Genomic DNA, 20,205 nt, shown 5'->3' with positions numbered 1-20,205 from the left:
TGTAACCCCAGATTCACAGAGTGTAAGCATAGCCGTAGCTGTTTTCAGTGTGGTCTCAGTTAATATAAGTTAAATGTAACTCTAGTTGTGTTTTGGTCACCTATAAAAATCTTGCTGTGTTTGGCTGTACTAAAAGACCCTCTAAGGATATTCAGTTTTTCTGGTAACTACGTTTTGTTTAAATTATTTTGAGCCGCTTTTCGCAAGCTAAAATGGGGATAAACATTATCTCAGTAAACCATAGCTGTAAATGCACCGTGCTGACCAAGCTAGCAGCCAGTGTTGGAGTTATCTCCACCATCTCATCCAAATAGGGTTACTTCAAGTGTTGGGCAGCAACATTACTTTTTCCAGTGATGTACTGTAACTAATTACTAATAAAATTTAAGTTACAATATTACAGTTACCCCAAAACCAAACAACTCCTCACAACATTACTTTTGTTAACACTCAAAATACATCACATCAGCCGACTCATTTTTGAAATTGTTGCGCCGTGCAGGCACGTCACAAAGCAGCAAGCTAGCTGGAAATGCTTACCTTAAGGCCCGTTTCCACTGAAGAAGTTCCTGGTACTATTTGGGGGGCAGGAACTACTACAGGAACGTCCTCTCGCTCGGCCCTCTCAACCGCAGTGTCTCCACTGAGAGAGCGGAGTAGGAGGAAGGTTCCTGTAAAGTTACCGGGCTCTGGATGTGATGTAATCGTTGCACGACCATTTTGACCGTCGCCGATGTAGTGGCTTAGGGACGCTGTTAGCGGTGTCTGTAATAACTCACTAAACTCACAAAGTGGCCCGTAAAAAAAATATTTTTTCCAGCGGATGTCTTAGTTACAACATGATTGAGCTAACTGGAGTAGTTTCATGTCGTATCCGACAACGGGAGGCTTTTAACAGATGACGTCCTGATGTTAGCTTTGCTGCTGCTGTTAGCTGTCCCTGTCAGCTGCAGCCACTGATGCTTTCTAGACATCGTGATTTCCCAAAACTGAATAAATACCACACATAGCAACACAAAACTGCTTTGCTAGCTCAATCATGTTGTAACTAAGATATCCGCTGGAAAAAAAAAATTTTTCACGGACCGATTATTGAGTTTGTTTACATGGCAGTGGAAGCTATGAACGAGCTAACCCTCGTCTGCTGAGTTTTAAAAATGCCGGCTATTTTGCTGCTTTCTGTTGACGTCACATTCCGCCTTGAGTATATCCAATCAGCACCAAGTAATCCCCAAGCCCCAGCCAGGAGTTTTTCGGGGCCGTTCTGAGTACCTACCCCGAGGCAGGGACTTGTTTAGCCCCTCTAAAAGTTCTGGAACTCTGTCCTTCGGGGGTGGTTCCTGCAGTGGAGACACGCACCAACGGCCCTGGCCCTGTAAAATTACCCCGAAGTTCCTGCGGTGGAAACGGGCCTTTAGTGGCTGGAAATATCACTAATATACCAATATATCAATTTAAGAATATCACTTTTATTTTGTGGGCAGGAAAGATAACAAGAACACTGCAGCTGCAGGTAATCCGACTAAAACTCTTTCCACTGCAAAAAATACATCTTCAAACCTCCGGTCTGAAACATCTCGGGTACTACAACCAACAGCACAACAATTTGAAGCTCCAGGAAGTACACCTGACCAAAAGTGAGTCCTCCGTGGATGGTGGCTGCAGCCCTGCACTGGCTAAACAACCAAAATTGGATTTTAGTCATGGACAGCTGCAGCTACAAAGAAGTAATTCAGCTTGGTGGATGAAAATGTTGCTCAACGAATGACCGTCCCTCTTTCAGGCAGAGCTTTGGGAAAATACTGGTCATGGGGAACTGAAAACCCCAGGTAAAAAAGAAGATATCTAGCCTTGGCTACACTTACCAGCGATTACCCTGACATTCACACAGAGGCACACATCTAAATTTTCAGGAGATACGCAATTACTGATTTTATGGGGTACAACAGAGAAGTAATATACGAGTGGTGTAACAAATTGCTGTTTGCAGGGAGTAATAGGTACAGCAATATTATTAGTTTTGGCAAGTGTCTATGTTTATATGTCTATGAGTTGTTATCATTTCCAACAAATAGACATGTCTCCTCTGAATTTGTCAAAAAGTTTGATTTAAATGGTGAAATATTTCAAAAATTGCATACATTTGAAAATGAAAACTGATTTGTATAACAGACTTTTTAGTCCTGCTCCTCTCCTATTAATAATCCAACAACCCCTAAATTTATTGTGTGATCCTTTTTGGAGGGGGCCGACCCCTAGACTGGGAACCACTGGACAACTGCACATTATTCCATCAGTAAAAATATTAATTAATAAAATAATGTGTGATATAATAAGATAATACCCATGGGTGAATTATGCAGAATGAGTATTTTCAAAGTGCATTTAGCTAATTTCTGTATTTCTTTTGGATGCAGGACTTCTACTTGTATTGGACTATTTTTACATTGGTGTATTAGTACTGTCACCTGAGTACACTGATTTCAGATGGTGTATGCAACATAACAGAGATGACGTGTATGCGGTGACACCAGCACTGTTCTCGTCTCCTCTAATAATCCTCCTGTCTCCACTCCCTCCTGCTGCCACAATGCATTTCTACTAGTTCTTGTAATGGCAGGAGACGTTGTAACATATGGCACTTCATACAATGACAAGGAGTGACGGGGAGACAAAACTGATGGCTACATAAAGATTTAATGCCAACTCCTGTAAGAAACACAAACGACTCAAACCCAGTTTGCTTCAGCAGCGACTCCAGCTGCAGAAATCTAACCGAGCTACTACATCCCGTGCTTCCCTTTTCCTCTCTCTGTGTCACGGTGGGGGGAACTCTCCTGCTCCAGGGTCTGACTCCCTCCAGTTATCAGCCCAGGTGATTGAGAGCACAGACCGCCATCTCTCTATAGAGGGCACCCACAGACCCAGAATGTCTTGTTTGCTAGAGCTGTGTACATTTTGTATTTGAAAGAGCAGCAAGTCAATGAATCTCGATAATGCGAGAGCCGGGCCACATAACTCACGTTGATAGTCCTTACATTGTGCCAAGAGGCGATAAATCTGCTCGGGGAGACATGAATATGCAGTGGCAGTCAGTCTGGCTTGTTCTTGCTTGCATGCCCCCTGATGCACAGTTTATTCCTCTCCCCCATTCCAAACAGAAAAATAAAACCAATGAGCCGCAGCACTATCTCATCAACAGTGTTCTATTAAGCACAAAGAAATGTAGCAGTGCATTTTTCAGAATATGCTTAAAAACGGCAAATCATTAGAGTAAAAAAAAAAAAATCCCATTTGTGGTGTTGGTTTATTAGGAATACAAAATCTAAAATATCCACTGTTATTATCATTATTTGTGATGCCAAATGAATCCATCTATCTATCTATCCATCTGCATATTAAAAATGTAGTAGATGTAAAACATGATTAAAATTAAGTTTTTTAAGAGTTATAAATCCTAGAGGGTGCAGCTTTCATCTCTCCAAACTTAATTCCAGCCTTCTGATGATGCTACAAGTTTCACTTATCAGTTTTAGGCTAAATGAATAATACATCCACTGCAATCTGTACCATACACAGGTAACCCAATACTTTGAGCCAGGCTTTACCTCCTCCACTGCAGTGCTGAGACAGACATGAGCAGCACTCACTCTGTGTGACTACCTGCAGCTTGGATTTGACGGCTCTTTGTAAGGCATGAAAAATGGACGGCCAGATAGACACCAAGCAGTTACGGGGGGTTTAATGTACTCATTGACACAGACAGAATGATTCAAATAACAGCGATAAGAAGCCTGCTTTGTCAGTGGCCCAATCCTCAGCTGACACTTATTTCCCTCGTGCTAATAATTTATCCCACTGTTCACAAGCAGGCAGACGGGGATTTCCTTTCTTTCTTGCTTGAGGCGAAGAAAAACAAAATGCAATTTCCATCTCAGTGTAATAAATAAGAAAAAAATCGGCATCTCCATCACATTTAAAATCACACAAACCCTATCACCTTATATAAAATATGAATTTAACAGATATGCTGCATGTGTACACAACAAGTGGTAAAGTAGAGAACCGGGTCATTATTCGGATCCCTCTCACCTTCATAAAATACTTCTTGGACATAGTTGACAAGTATGCGTAACGACGCGTGCCTCTAGTGGCACCGTGCAAGGAGGGTCGTCAGACGCACGCAGATGCACGGCTTTCTGCACTGCCTTTCCATCCAGCACAAACTACAAGCTTTTTTTAACGCACACTGTGTAACAAAGAGCCTTTTTGAACACATTTGGACCTTCTTCAATAACCAGCCTCGTGCCATCACCGTGCGCAACTGGAGGGGAGCGTCGCGGAGCGGAGCGGCTTCCCCACCTTCACAAAGTACCTCTGTGTTATATGAACTGTTTCACGACTGGGATTGAGCGGACTGGAGTGATTAAACTGCAGAAAGCCTTTTTTGAATGTGTGAAGTGCGCTGATATCCCTGAGCACTCATCGCGTGACGCTTTTCTGTGTTTGTGTTTCGGGGCGACAGGATCGTTCGAGGCGACCCAAAGTTCCGCAGGCGCAGTTCTCCTCCTCCACAGCGGTGCGGGAGTCCGGCTCGGCTGTTGCCGTGGCACTTGCCAGTAGACAGATAGCATCGGCGGTAGGAGGGGATACAGAGACTCCTGCAGGCTAATTGTAGCAGCCTGCGTTCGCAGGTGTATCACTGATCCGCCTGTGAGGGACTGGGGGGCTTCATCCTGATCGAGCCGCTCTCAGACTTGTGAGTAACAGGAAGAATAAAAAAACCTGAGAGAATGTTGCACCAAGTACAATGAGCGCAAATTTGTCGCAGACACCCAAATCCATATATGCTCCGTCGAATTCAGTTTTGATGAGCAATTCTGAGTCGTCTTTGGAATTTTAAAAAGTGGATCCCGCGACTTTACAACAATGCGAAATACTTGGCTGTCTCCCCGGAGTGCGATTTGGGAATACTGGACATCGCTGATTGCATGTCTCTTTTGGATTCACTACTCTAACGGGATGCCTCATGTTATTCGAATAGGTAAGTTGTCCACATTTACATCAACACACACACGCGCACACACACACGTTTGTATTATAACCTTGAAAGTTGCTCCCTATCCGCGCTCGTCACGGTGCGGGTCCTCGCCCGTGCGTTCGCAGCGGCAGCGGGGAGTTTTTGGAGTAAATGAGCAGTCCTCTCCATTTACTCGCCTCACTCGGGTCGTGTGTGGATTTTCATTTGACTTAAAATAGGGGCAAGCAGTGAGCAACAAGAGAGCAGAGCATTATCGCAAACGATTGCCTGTAAAATTGAGGATGCCTTCTCCACTCAGAGAGCATGCGATGAAATATAGTGGGTTAGTGTGACCTCTATGCACTCTGCTTTGTCTGTTCCATTTTCTGCAGCCAGCATGTTGAGTCACCAGCTAAAATCAGGCTCATTGCCATGCCTTCTGGGACCAAGTTTTAGCATTTAAGGACAGTCTGCTAAATTAAAAGCTACAGTGTCAAATTAAAAAATACAGCATGGGAAAGTTTCAAACAATAATTTATTCATGATGGATAAGTTTGATCTTATATTATAAACAAAGTGCACACACAATCAAAGTTAAATACAGAGTCCTCCCTCCTGATATCTCTCTCGCACACACACACACACACACACACACACATGTGAGACAAAAAGCAGAAGCAGCTCTCTGTGCAGCCCTTGTCTTTTTCCCAATCACTCACTGAGGAACAATGTGAGAATTGTCATTCGGAGCCTGGCGATGCGATGAAACATTTTGCGCCGCCAAGAGACAGGAGCAGAATGAAGATCAATACGGTTTTTGTCACGAGGCAAATCGTTTTTGACATTTGGCGGAGTGCCATGCAGGACAATTACTCAAAAAATGGCATTGGCCCACATTAACATAGCACTACAAGAGCTGGGGTGCAGGCAGGCAGGCAGGCAGGCAGTGAGAGCATCTTATAACATGGAGATTTTTATTTTGTCTTGGAGGTAGAAATGATGGAAATGTTATAAAATTGCATATTCTATATTTCAGCTCTCTAACAGTGGTAAATGGCCTTTCCAAAGCAGCTGTCTTAAGTGTGGCATACCTGCAAATCACCACTCTGGTTCTGCAATACAATTCCTGTCAGGCTCAGTGGGAGGTCACTGAGCTACATTTATTCAAATTAAAGTTATTAGACTTTAACAGGGTGAAGTATAGCTGCATTTTACAGCTCTATAAACCTGAGTGAACGCTGTCAAGCCTTCTTTGTATTTAATGCAAATGAAATAAGGGGGAGATTCAACAGAAAGAGAATAAAGTGTAAGACTGTAGAGGAGCGTTTGGTGCTGAGCATCATAAGCAGCTGTCGGGCAGGCCCAGGATGTCCCTGTGATTGACTGCTGCACTCTGAAGAGCCATGACTCCTCTGACATCGCCGCGTATGGACTTTGGTGATGTCTCAGAAAGCGCATAAATCCCTTAAATCTCTCTTTCTACTGATGTGAACTGAAATCATTTGGTCAAAGGAACATTTTTTTTCCCCGTGTTTTAACTGTGGCAGCAACTCAAATGAAGACCTGAAATAGACTTGACAGGCTTTGTTTTTAAAAATGTCAAAGTGCTGAGACAAATTTACCTTGAAATGTGCTACAGTCGCACTATTGCTTTTTATAGAATCTATCATTGCTCGCGGTGCAGGAGCAGTTTGTGTTTGGGTTTTTTTTCCTTGTGTGTTCCTAAGATTGTATTTTGACAAGCTGAGGAGAGGGGACGTGCGAGAGAAGGTTGCTGAATTTGCCTCAATGCCAAAAGAAAAAAAAAATTGTAAAAGCTCATGTTTTCATATGATCTTTAAAAGCATACAACGTCCACGTGTGCATCCATTTTGTCCACTTAAAAAATAGGCCTGGGTGGAAATAACAAGAAATACGTAGCAATATTTCACATAATTGCATTCATACAATTTTATCTGTTTTATTAGTGGATAAGCTGGAGGGTGTGCATAAAATATGCACTATGTGTATTATTGCACACATACTGGTGGTGTTTTCTGTGCGAGGACGTTCACAGTCTGTTGACTCGTTTAAGGATGAGCGCCTTTTTGAGTGGGTGTGTAGTGGACCTTTTTGTCCACCCCCCCTTATTTTTTAAATTTGGTACTTGGTGTGCAAGTGTGCGTGCGCTCTGTGTCACAGCCGCCCTGCGAAAACCAACACAGGGCTATCTTTTAGTCAGCGCACGGCGGCCAACGTTGCTCCTCAGCACTGGTTACCAACACAAACAAACCAGTGAAAATCATCGAGGTGGGCGGTGGTATTTGAGCATGGTGCTCTCTGTCTGTGTCTGTGTCTGCTCCTGGTTAGGTGGCCTGTGCAGTTTCTCCAAGCACACCATCTGGGTAATGGTGGGCATCCAAGGTAGAGTTGTTGCCATTGATTTTAGTGCTTTTACAGTGCACTGCTCTAAGTTGAGGCCAGATGGTCGCTCTGTCTCGTTCTGCAGCGTCTATTTGTTGGAGGAAATAAAAGACTGCTCCTCCTGTATTTGTCCACTTACACGCTGTGCTTCTCTTTAGTCTCCCTCTGCCTGCCTTTCGTAAATTTCCCTCCATACTGACATGTTTTGCAACCTCTCATCTCATCTAGGAACCATTTCGGTAGATAATGCAATGTTGTTATAATAAAGACCAAAGTGCTGGAGGGTGTAATTTTTCTCTCAGAAGCTAGCATGTGTCTGTAGATAATTTGTACGTTTGCCAGCATGGAATAAGACGCACAGCACTGATTATTTCGTTGAATATGACTGTTGCTTTTCATTGCTTTGTTCTGTAACCTCAGTGTGCAGCATTCTATCTGCACAATTGATTTATTTCCACACATGCATTGCTTTCTTCTCCATCAGACGGGGATTGCCCAGTTCTGATCAGTTGAAAATGTATTCACGGTGTACATCGATTGATAAGGCGTACAGTAATGACAGATTATTGTACACTGTCTCTTTCAGCTGTGGATTGATGAAACTAATTCATCATTTGTTGTCTCTTTTCTCTCTCGGTGAGGTTATTCACTGCCTGACAGGGATTTATTGAATAATCAATTACTTTATCTACCTAATACTTAAAGCACTTAATCAGTGCCAGTTAATCAATTTCCCTCATGATTTCATGTTGATTTCATTTCCTTAGCTCCTCGCTCTGCCCCGACAACACCTGGTCACATGCATTTTTCATTCAGCCTCCCCTAAAATGCTTTGGGCAGCCATGACTGCAGACTTAATTATTGTGTGTGAAACAGCCCGAACATTTAAATGTAAGCAGACAAATGTGCGGCACTCGAAGCTGTATGCAGTGTGACCACTCATAAGCTTCAGTGGGATAAATCGGGTTTGTGGTCACCACTTTGGCTGAAGTCTGCAAACACAGAGCCACTTCAGAGGCTTGTCTTTATCCCCGCACCAGCGGCGGAGAGAGACTGAGAAGTTTTCATGTGATTAACTCTTCAAGCGAGCTATAGAGAGAGTGCACTCTCCACTCGCATGCTCCCCGAGATCCTCCTCGCCGGGGTTTGTGCAAATGTCTCATCTGAAATGACTCAGACATATTTCAAGAGACCGCGAAAAGCTGTAATGGTACTTTGCAATTCTGCTTTTAACAAAGTCAAACCCAAAGGGCTGCTTGTATAGAGAATTACCCACAGGAGGATGGTATGGCAGGCAAAGAGAGGGAGGAGAAGGACATGAAAAAAAAGTGTTTGGTGATGAAAAAGAACAATGGGGAGATGTTGCATCAAAAGTTGTATCAAATTAAGATGGCCATCAGTTGCTGAGTGGAAATGAATATTTCATTTTCATCTAAATTTAATCTCTCCCTAGACAGAGAGAGGAAGCAGGGAGAAGCCTGCTGGTGGAGGCTTGGGGCTGGGGAGTTGTCGTGGTGAATATGAACAAAGGCTGGTAGAGGTCACAGAAGAATTGGATACAGGGAGAAGCTTCTTTGATGTGTAATTCCATTATCTGTTCGCGAAAGCAGAGATTGAAGGGGGAGGAATACAACGGTTGTTTTACCTGCGCTTACACACTCCCTCTTCATCCACTTGTATAAACATGGACGGATAAATGAACTGCAGAAGAAATAGCAGGGGCCTCTTTTCCGCCTCTCCCAGTCTTGGGCATCTGTATCTTACCTTCCACACACACACACACACATGGACACACACACACTCTATATAAAGCCATACTCCATCCACAACATTTTCCCAAACATATGTCTGGTCTCACTGGGCCTCTTGTACACAATCCAATTCCATTCTCTCTGTCAGCACACTCGCGGCTCGTCATTAGCTTCAATCTCGCTGATGAGAAACGGCAGATGTTCGTTTTGTTGAGCAGAGGGCCCGTCTCTGAACGCGCTGTCTTCTGTACTCGCCTGTGATCCTGTTTAGACGCGTTAGAAAGGCACATTCTACTTCCACAAACAAATATGTGCTCCAGGCGAGCTATAGTCTGTCTTTTCCGGAGCGCAGCGCCTGTTTTTAAGACGGTAAAGCCAGTCAACATGTATTAAACGCACTGTTTGAGTCCAAGTCAAAATGCATTAAATAAACAGTGTGCTCCACGTCTGAGACAAGGTTTAATAAATGTGTAATGCTCATGAAAATGTGCTCATAATATGTCCGATCACTAACACTAACAAGACTTAACTGCGTCAAGGAAGTGCAGGTACTTAGCTTCTTGTTCAGTCACACATAATAATGATCATCCAATAATCCAAGCCACTAGAGGCTAATAGAGCGGATCTACCAACCAGTAAGATAATCCTGTGACACAGCAGGGCCTCATCTAGCCCCAGCTAACTTAGCCTAGCCGCTGCTAACACACCAGATGGTGTTTTCATATCGTACTACAAAGTGGGTGCTCTGCAGTGAAAGGTCTGCTGCAAGCATATGCTTCTGATGCCGATTGAAATAAATAAAGGGCCGAGTTCCTTATGGCTATACATTTCATCTTTTTCATTCAAAACATGAGGACATCACTTTGCTGTCATAAAGATGGGAGATATTTTGCAGACAGTGTTTCATCGGTTGTTATTTGTAACTATTTGGGGATGGAGCAGGAGCTTAAAGGGTCAGTGTGCCCAGATTACAAAACGTTCCTTCTCATTGATCTGTGGCGCTAAACCCATGCAGATAGTTTTGGTTTCATATGCTTTGGTGTTGAGATATCGCCTCTATTGTGTCTACTTCCACCCTAGGTCAATGCAGGTGAATGGCATTTTGTTTGTGAGGCTCACAGCATTGAGAATTTACACGTCAGCCATTTTAGTTTTACTCTAGATAATCATTATATCACACTTTAAACAGTTTTCACAGGGACTATTTCTTTGCAAAAAGAAGTACCAACAAAAACAGTGATTATCCAGAGTAACCTGGACATTGTTTCTACACGGCACAATGCTATTAGATTTTCTTAAAATGCCATTTTTCAATGCTATGAGCACCAAGAGCAAAACTCCTTTTGCCACCTCTGTATTGGGATGTAGCAGAAATCTTATACATAGACAATACAATCTTTTTAGCACAAGGCCAACAAAGTGCTTCACAGGATTCAAATAAGAGAATGCAGTGAGACCAAAACAATAAGTAAACTAGAAAGGTGCTCAGAGAGCGCAGACCTCAGCAAAGGCCAAATGCCCAATGTTAAAGAAAGTGAAAAATAATCTGTGTATCCCGCCCTGTGATTCGGATCCACACCGCTCCTCCTCAGGCCGTGCTGCACCCTCCCACAAAGTCTCACAAAAATCACGTCGGTAGTTTTTCCATAATCATGCTGATAGACAAAAAGAAAAAAACAACACACCAAACTGAAAACATTACCTTCTTGGCAGAGGTCATTACAACAGGCAAAATAATAAGGTTATAAAATCAATACAGGAAACATCTGATGAAAGTAGCAAAGGGAAAGGATGAAACTATAATGAAATACACAGAACAGAACTTAATTAAAAGCCAAGAGGTAAACGACAGTAACAAGTAAGAAACCACTTGAGATTGTTCTGAGAAGAAATTGTAGTGCTGGCTTGTTGGTTGGAGAGCTGAGGTCAGATAGTTGAGGTAAAGGCCATGGAGACGTTTTTAGAACAGTGAAAGAAAAATCCTAAAATATATTCCAAAAGACAAAGGATATCTCAACACCTGAGGCAATAGAACAAAAATTTCTGCATGGCTCAGTACGAGAACTGAGCTGGATGCTTGGATGAAATGAGTATTGGGTACTGATAATAAAATAAACCAAACTCATGACGAAGTAAAAATCTCATTTGGGTATCGGGGTGTCATGATACAGCGGCATTGACAATAACCGTGATATTAAAAAGAATGAATATTGATATTATATTTATAATACACTTATGATATCGTGTCAATAATCCAGCGCCTCTTAAGTCAAGTTAAGCCAGTCTCACTTTGTCTTTCACTACACCTGCTTACACACAGATTTTGAGTGTAATTAATTCACCAAATAAAGAGACAAAACACACAATAAACAAAGTTAAAGATGAATTTGACTGATAGCATTATTATTTATATTATTATTTTCAAATATTCTGTAGATATCGCAATGATATTGTTATCGTAATATGATATATTGTCAGCCCTAAATGAGTAGCTGTGTTTAATCTCTTGTTACTGCTGAAATCAAAGATCTGCAGCTGAACTGTGAGGCTTATCTGTAAATATTTTTTCAATAAAAAAAATATTCACAGCAACTTTTGATCAAGATATATAAATTTTAGGGTCAAAATGTGAATTTAACAACTGAAAATAACAACTTCCTGGTTAATCCCCGCCCACTTCCGGGTTAAACCCCGCCCATTTAAGTACAGATGCAGATAGTTTCGTTGGTTGAACAGATACAGATAATGGTGTCCTCATTCATCCTGACTCGAGAATATTAGAGTAAGATTTTTTTTGTCATTTGGGTGAAGTGACCCTTTAAACACCAGCACACAGCTCCACATGGAAACGTCCGTCAGAAACAACAGCCTGATTGATCTGGTCCACAATCTGCCCGAGTCCCCCTGCAGGCCCCTCAGGGACTCAATGTCATTATAGCAGGACGTGTGCTTTTTTTGGATTTGACAGCGTTTTGAAATTCATGGCATGTCAATGTTGGCCATTTCCCTGTGAATGTTTCTATACCAAGGCAATGAATCAAATTTCATGCTCTAGCCATTTGTCTTTATTATGTGCCCTTGTCCTTTCTATTTGACTCTCCCATCTCAGCCCTCCTCGGGGCTCGGCTGGAAAAAGTCGAATAACATCAAAACAGTTTGAACAATGCTTGATCAAGGGGCATTTCGCTCTCAGGGTCATGCTAGCAATATAACATAGTTAATTAGAGTGATCTTGTTGGAGGTAATTTGGTGATTATTTTTTTGCATTTCAGCACGGGGAGCAATTTGTCTTCACTTTTCCAGACACACTGTATATGCTGGCAAGAGGCGCGCGCACACACACGGCGGCATGGGCGCACGGAGAGCTGCAGCAGAAGAGACAGAGGGGAGGGAGAAAGAGCGAGGGTGGTTACATAGATGAAGCTAGGGGACTCTTATTTAGCTTGTTAATTAGCTTGAACCTTTTGATCCCAATTTTAAAACCCGCCACGTTGCAATGCTGGCGCCTTTTGTGTGTTGCCCCAAGCCAGATAAAACTAAGCTTTATTCCTGTGCCTTTCAAACACCATGGCATTCACCGGAGCAGCATTAGCTTTGCTCTCCCTCCCTGCGTTAGCGTCGTCCTTATCTATTCCCAGACGCTCTGTGTAAACTTGGTCACCTCTGACATCGCGGTAGCATACTGTTACGCACCTGCATTACAATAACAGGACCTTTTCTTCTCACTGCTTTAAAGCAATCAGGGATTGACAGTGGAGGTATCAGCAGCAATGCACAGGTTTAAATCCTATTTAACTTGGGCTAAGGACAATGAATGGAGGATGACACTGTTTCATTCTGCCCTTTTAATCAAGCTCTCATTGTTATAAATGTCAGGTCTTGGTTGTGTGATTCCCTCAGAATTGCTGTCCCATGACTGTAGGGAGATGTGTGCTCATGAGTGTGTGTGTTTAGGAGAGACGGGGAGAGAGAAAGAGGGGAAGTGTGAGTATGTGCATGACAAGGGGATGTATAAGGAGAGCTGGCATAGAATCCCTGGAGCGTAGGGGTAGAGCAGGAGTTACTAATCAACTGTGAGAGAGTAGGCTAGAGAAGACTCACCCTCTATTTTCCCCCTGGAGAGGAAGAGAAGGAACAGATAAGACAAACCTCTTCAGGCCAAAACCACTACAAATGAATGACTATCACCAAAAATATCAGGGAGGGGGGAAACAGAGATCCTTTCCTCCACATTCTACCTCACACATCTTTTTTTTCCCCTCCTCCTCTCCGTCTCTACTTATCCCGGCGGTAACAAATGTGAGGACGACCGCAGGAAGTGCATAAGACTTGGGGGTTACCTCTCTAGCCCCTGTGCTCATCCCTCCACTGATGGATAGCCAGGAGGTTGAAAGCCAATGTCAATTTAGTTAACACAGCCAATCCCCATAAGATTTCACTCAGCACTCGCACTGTGTGTGCAGGCAAGACGATCTGGGATGGTCTCTCCTGTCTCAGCGAATGTTTTACCGGCTGCCGATCTACTGTCCAGGTCGCCCCCGGAGAGCAGTGCGGTTAACCGCAAAACGTTCCCCCGTGACTCATCTGAGGACAGCTTGTCTGCATGTGACCAGCCTCAGATATATGGAACAAGACAGAGATTATCATTGACAGGCAAGGCGAGAGGAGGGAGAGGAGATTGTGGGCGGTTTGAGGCTGGCGGTACATTTTAGTAAAGCTATTAGTGATGCTTGTATGAATTAGGGTCTTTAATGTAAAGCCAGGGAATGCAGTAAGTTAACTGTCCTGCAGGTTCGGATGATGTTTGAGGATTAGGGATGGCTGTCATAGTAACCACAGCTCACGTAGTTGGCAAAGTAGACTATGATTGGTGGAGATTATGGCGTGTGATTATTCATCTAACCAGAATTTCTTTTTTTTTTTTTTTTTATCAAATCAGTTATTGCAGAGTTAATAGAAAATTAGGCCTCTGATTGTTTTGTTCCTAAATCATGTTTCCAAGCCTCAAGTGTTTTTATGTTCTCTCAGTGATCAGTTTGTTGTTTTGTCACTGCAGTCACCTTTAATTTAAACTTATTAAAATAGTTTCTTATAATTTATAAGCAACCATTTTAATGCCTTTAACCGTTAAATACAGTATATCTTTGATATTTATACAACAGGCTTATATATTGTGGGGGTATGTGTGCTTTTCACTCCCTCCTTTTCCCTTTCCTCCATAGCATTCCCCACATCACCTGATCAAAATTCAAAAAAGGGACAAAAAGAAAATGCAACTCCATTTATAATCCCCCCTTTTTAACCCCTCAACCCCAACGTTGTGTTTCTCCTCATCCAGAGAAATAAAGGAGAGTTAAATTTGTGAAAGCTGGCTAATTTCTGTATAAAACCTGGCAGAATACAAGCTACGCTCCTAATTGCTTTTCACCAAGAGTGAAAATAACACCATGAAATTTGCCCGCGCCAAAATAATCTGCAATCAGCAAGTATTATCTGGTTTGATGAAAAGGATCAATTGAAGTAATGCTGCAATAATCGTATGCAAATTTAATGAGACATCTGCAGTGTATTAGGCTGATTATTTTCATTGGTAAAGCAAACAATGCATGTCCGTCTTGCCTCCCATTTTAGTCAGAGATGCCATAAAACAACATAAATATAATCTGCTGTCTTTAAAAATAGAGTTGCTGTTATTTTTAACATGCAGGATATTTAGTGTCTTTATTAATAAACTGTGGTAGAGTGTGTGTGTTTGCAAAACTTGAGCCTTATCTCTTGTGATAGACGTTACATGTAATTTTAGGTGACACCAAAATGGAAAACAAAGCAACTGTGAGTCCAAACATGAGAAAGTAAAATAATTCTTTACTGTAATTACATGTGTAGACTTACTAATCTATGGAAAAATAATGTAGAGTGCAACACAGGGTTGAGAAATGTCAATATTCTAAATGTCTTGAAAGGTCAATTAGAAATGTCACAAACTGTATGTAAGTGGGAGCAAGGGTTCTAATGGTGGCAAATATGGACATCTATAACCATCATGACGCCATTATACCTCTCGATAACATTTCTACTGTGCACATACAATGCAGCTTTTAATTCAAATCCACTTCACAGTACAAATTTCCTGTTACTTCTGTTCGAACAACCACATTGCTAATCATGCCTTTCCTCTACATGTGCCTTTTTCCACTGCATTCTCCATTTATACCAAGGAGCTTTTGTTAGCCTGATTGGTAGTTGGAGAAATTTATAACCATCAGAACATTGACCACATTTAAAATAATTGGCATCATGCTGGCATCACAGAATTAATGTGCACTTAATGTCCTGCTCAGCCTCCCTCTGCACTGTTCACATATGGATCGGCTGTCTGCCAGAGGGGTAATTACTTCAAATGTGGTTAGGACCGTTCCTATTGTAGAACTGTAGTACTGGAGAACACAGCCCTACAGTCCGCAGTGCAAGTGAGCAATCTCTTAATGAAGCAATTTAAGAAAGGGTTGAAATGATCAGTCAAATAATCGATTATTCAGTCAACAGAAAATCTATTTTTAAGTCATTAATTCAGTAAAAACACAACTGATTGCTACAGTGTCATTGGTATTATCGTTCATATCATCATAAATTCAATACTCTTTTGTAGGGATGCACCAGTTGTGAAATTCTGGGCAGAACCCGATGCCACTGTTTAGCTGATACTGATGTTTTATTGTATATGTTGTTTTTGTTGTTATTTATTTTCTCTTTTGTGCCAGGGAGACAAAGAAATCTTCATTATGTTAAAAAAATGAACTATTTTAAAGTCATTCAGTCCTTCATTATACTACCTTTGAATGAGCACTTGGGCATAAAATGCCTCAGAAGCCTTTTTGCTATATGTATATTACATATATATATATGTATATACATATTGTTTTCTTCTCCCTGCTTCTTTTCGGTCATGGAATATGTATTAGAGTTGTTCTGATTGTGACGTTAATTGCTGCGCATGGACATGAGCGAAAGAAATTTAAAAAATGAAATTAAATGAAAATATCCTAATTCTCTAATATCTGTTATTTTATTGCTGTGAAAACATCTACAAGTTTTTCCTTCAAAACACTGTATAAATTCAAGTTTCTTGTCAAAAACCACATTTTACAGGATTGTATTTTAACATATCATGATAACGTTAGAATTTACCTTCAAGTAGACCTTGAACATATCATAAAATAACTGCGCAACCTTCATAAACTGTTAGTTGCAGCCACTAGCTGCTAACAGCTAACTCTCCTCCTGCCAATTTCAAAATGGATGTGTGGTTCACAATGTAGCATTATCAGGAAAGCAATAGGGTACGTCCCCTGACATGTTGATAGTGAGTTGACTATGTCCTTTCATCTCGTCAAAGATCTCTGTTTGTCCCAAACGTGTTTGCGATTGTCCCCAGATAGCGTGATGCCGTTAGTTTCGAGCCCTGCTTTTTAGCCTGCACAAAACTGATGTGACACAACAGAATAAAATCGGCCACTGCCATTAGTGAACGTCATCTTATTTGCTGATAGGCCGATGGCAATCAGCTAGGAGGATATTGGCCGATACCGATGTTCGGCCAGTTAATTGGTACATTCTTACTTCTGTAGTTTGGTTCGTTAGTCACTACACATCTTATCACTGACAACCTGACATTTATCATAGCTCTTTATACATGAAGTAACCAATTTGTCAAAAAAAAATCTAAAGCTGAAACACTTATTTGATTTGATTAGTCAGAAAATGAACTGGCGACATTACATTGGATTTAATTTCTTGAAGCAAAAATAAACTTCCCCCAATATCTCAACTGTCTATTTTTTGGCTTTGTGAAATTATACTTAATTATATTTTCACTGCTCTCTGACATCTCATAGTCCAGACTATCAAGAAAATAATAGACCCATTATGAATGATAAAATAATCAGTAGTTGCAGCCCAAAATAAGTCAACATGTTAATCAATGATAAAGCTACTTGTTTTCTTTCAGCCCTAATGCAAAATTAAAGTAGAGACCTAGTTTGATACAGACTCCAGCATTATAGAGATATTGTAAGAATTGTACATTGCCTTTGTTAGATGTGCATATGTCTCTTGTACCCAGCATGGTGGAAAATCAAAGGTTTAACCCAACAAGAAGGAGGGATGACTTTAAAATGGAGGAATATGATCTTTTTTCCTCTCTATCAGAGCCTTTAGGAGGCCAAGGGACAATCAGCAGGGTTCGTGAGCTGGATTTCCAGCCTGCAATGGTGGCTGACCCGAGCCCAGATGGATCCAATACCTCTGTCAATATTCCGTCTAAGCACTGGAGGACAGTATGAGATGACAGTATGAGCCTGGCATGTGTCTATGTGCTTTTCTGAGTGGAGCCTATTAGTGTGGGGAGCCTCTCAAGCCACTGTCAAACTTAAAACAGAGGACAGAAGGAGGTATTACCTCCAATTACGTGCTGTGATGCATCTGTGAAGTCAGTGCGCTATCAAGCTGCCGGGCTGTCAGACTTTTGTCTGTTTATTAATTCATTTTTGTTTCACATTATACGTATCATGGTGATAGAAGAGGAGCCCCCTCATCCCCATGTCTTGTCTCCTTCTTCTATTACCCATCTTCCCTTCCTTGGAAAAGAAATAACCATTTATTTGAAGTCGTGTTCTCTTAAGAGGGTGAAAGATAAGCTTTTGTTTGGGTTTCATTCACTTGCTCTTCCTCTTTTCTTACCAGACTGAAGATGTGACTCTGCTAACATATGCTCATTGTGTTAATCCCTTGCCAGGGTAAAGCGAGAACTCCCTCCTCTCACCTTTCCTGACCCGTACCCCTTCTGTCTCCCCAACGCACTGTATTACAAGACTTACATTTCAATTTGCATGTCCAATCACAGGGATCTTATGTGCTGCTGGTTGGAAAGCAATTGAGCCTCATTCAGTCTGTTCCCCTCATGTTTCCAATCCATTTATGATTATTTAAAGATATTAAATGGCTTGAACAGACCACTTGCACAGCCAAGTTTTTTTTCTTACTTTTCCTTTTCTTTTCGCACTTCATTTGATTGCACCCACCAGTCACCTTTGGCTCTATCCAGTGCTTCCCTGGTCATCTGTGCACCTTGATTTGAGAGTCGGAGGTGGGGGGTGGGAATAACAGCACATGGAAATGGGCTGGTGATTGCCTTCCTCCCCGCGTGGTGATGGAGGGCTTGAGTGATCGCGCCCCTCAAGCCCCTCCTTGGTGGTTGATTAGCTGTGGAGCCCTGGAGCTCCGGAGTGACACAGTGGCTCATCAGACCCCGCTCAGCCTGACAGGGACCCCCTTGATTGCACGGTGCTTCATAATTGTCCCCCATTCTGCCTCAGTGTCCGGGGTGCTGCCATCTTATTTTCATGTCAAAGAATACGTCATGCGATGCTAGACTGTTCCTGTTGCCTCTCAGAATGTAGACACTTGAAATGTTTCCATATGAAAGGGATGTGTCATAGAAATGTCATCCATCAGGGAGATTCGAGTTACTAGCATGACAACACTGTATTGCTCTTCCAGAAATTCAATGCATAGTGTTCAGTCAACAACTCTTAGACTGTGCCACCTCTTTGAGGCATGAAAATTATCTCTTGGTCACAATGTACAATGAAAAGAAAAAGAAAAGTCCACTACAGATGTCGTGTTTTAATAATGCATAATAGAATGGTATGCATACAAGGTTGAACTGACTCGGCGGCTGCAGAAATGCAGGACAACATTTATGCCTAGGACTGGTTCTTCTTTCTCCCTCTCTCTGTCTGCCAGCACCAGAAGCTGCAAATGGGCCCAGTGTAATGTCTTTTTTTTTGTAAGGCAATTGGAAAAGAATTGCCATCGTGGCATTTATAATCATTGAGTTGGTAGACATGATTGAAAGTTAAAGCAGTCAGAACGAAGCACTCCGAGGGCTCCGGCCCAGGTTATTGATTCATATAGCTTATGTGGGTGAAACACCTAAGGTGTGGAACTCATCAAATCATAGACTGTCTTAATTATTTTTATGTCCTGGCATCAGCCTCTGGGGACACTTGAATTTCTTAAAGTTTCTTAAAGGCTACTGCCTGTACCATTGCAACCAACCTGTAACACCCTGGCTGACATTAAGCAAGTCTATAGAACTTGCAGTTGTGAGTTAGGACCTGAAATGTGCTCTTGGACTCAAGAAATCTAAGGTCTTTTTGACACATAAACACACATAAGGCTGTGCTAAAGGATTAGTGTGGAAAAAGATAATATCAAGGATAAAAATTCAAGTAAAAAAGTATGAGTATGTGTAAAACTGTACATACGTCACCATTCTAAGGCAAGCTAAATAATGACATTTTGTACACACCAGAGCGCAATATGCAAATGTACAGGGCTGTGCTCAGAGGAGGATATTGTGTTAGACAGGGCCAAAAATATACAGAGGACAGAGTTCGACTTGCTTTTTGCTGATCTTCAGTAAGAAGCTGTTGGCCTCTCGCCATAGTGATAGGTTTGCCACCTGTTCTAGGTCGGCCTTCTCTTCATTGTTGCTAATCCAGCCTTTCACCACTGAGTCATCAGCGCACTTGACGATGGAGCTGGAGCTGTTCCTGACCACACTCGAGCATGTACAAGGAGTGTAGCAGGGGACTATGACCACATCCACACTAATATGTTTTAATTTTACAAGGGACACAATCTCCACAGTTTCAGAAGTAATCTCCATCCATACTAACACCCCTGAAAATGCACATCGCACGACCATTTACTATCACTAGGCATGCACATGGTGACTTAAACAGAAAGCTGATTGTCTACTCCACAGTTGGTTGCTTGGTTACAGAAAACACTACATGAATGGAAAAAAGTAAGGCCAGAGATTTTCTTGCTTGGATCAACAAAAAGGTGGAACAGTTACTGACAGTAGAACATGAGGCGGCTGAAAGAGACTGGGAGGCGTTGCAAAGCAAATACAGCGACATATCAGAGTGGTACCGGAAATAAGTACCCACACAAGACGGATGA

General features: G+C 41.9%; 1 protein-coding gene across 1 annotated transcript in view; it reads left to right on the top strand.

The window, feature by feature from the left end:
• Positions 1-3,757: 3,757 nt before the first annotated feature.
• Positions 3,758-20,205, top strand: part of grik3 (glutamate ionotropic receptor kainate type subunit 3) — a 128,980-nt gene continuing 112,532 nt past the window's right edge. Inside the window, exon 1 of the mRNA XM_050046087.1 lies at positions 3,758-5,044. Coding sequence (XP_049902044.1) covers positions 4,930-5,044 — 115 coding nt within the window. The 5' untranslated portion in view covers positions 3,758-4,929. The remainder of the gene's footprint in view (positions 5,045-20,205) is intronic.

This window comes from Epinephelus moara, chromosome 6, assembly GCF_006386435.1.
Source record: "Epinephelus moara isolate mb chromosome 6, YSFRI_EMoa_1.0, whole genome shotgun sequence".
Taxonomy (NCBI): domain Eukaryota; kingdom Metazoa; phylum Chordata; class Actinopteri; order Perciformes; family Serranidae; genus Epinephelus; species Epinephelus moara.
The sequence above is the reverse complement of the archived record's forward strand: the minus strand, read 5'-3'. Positions and strand labels throughout refer to the sequence as shown.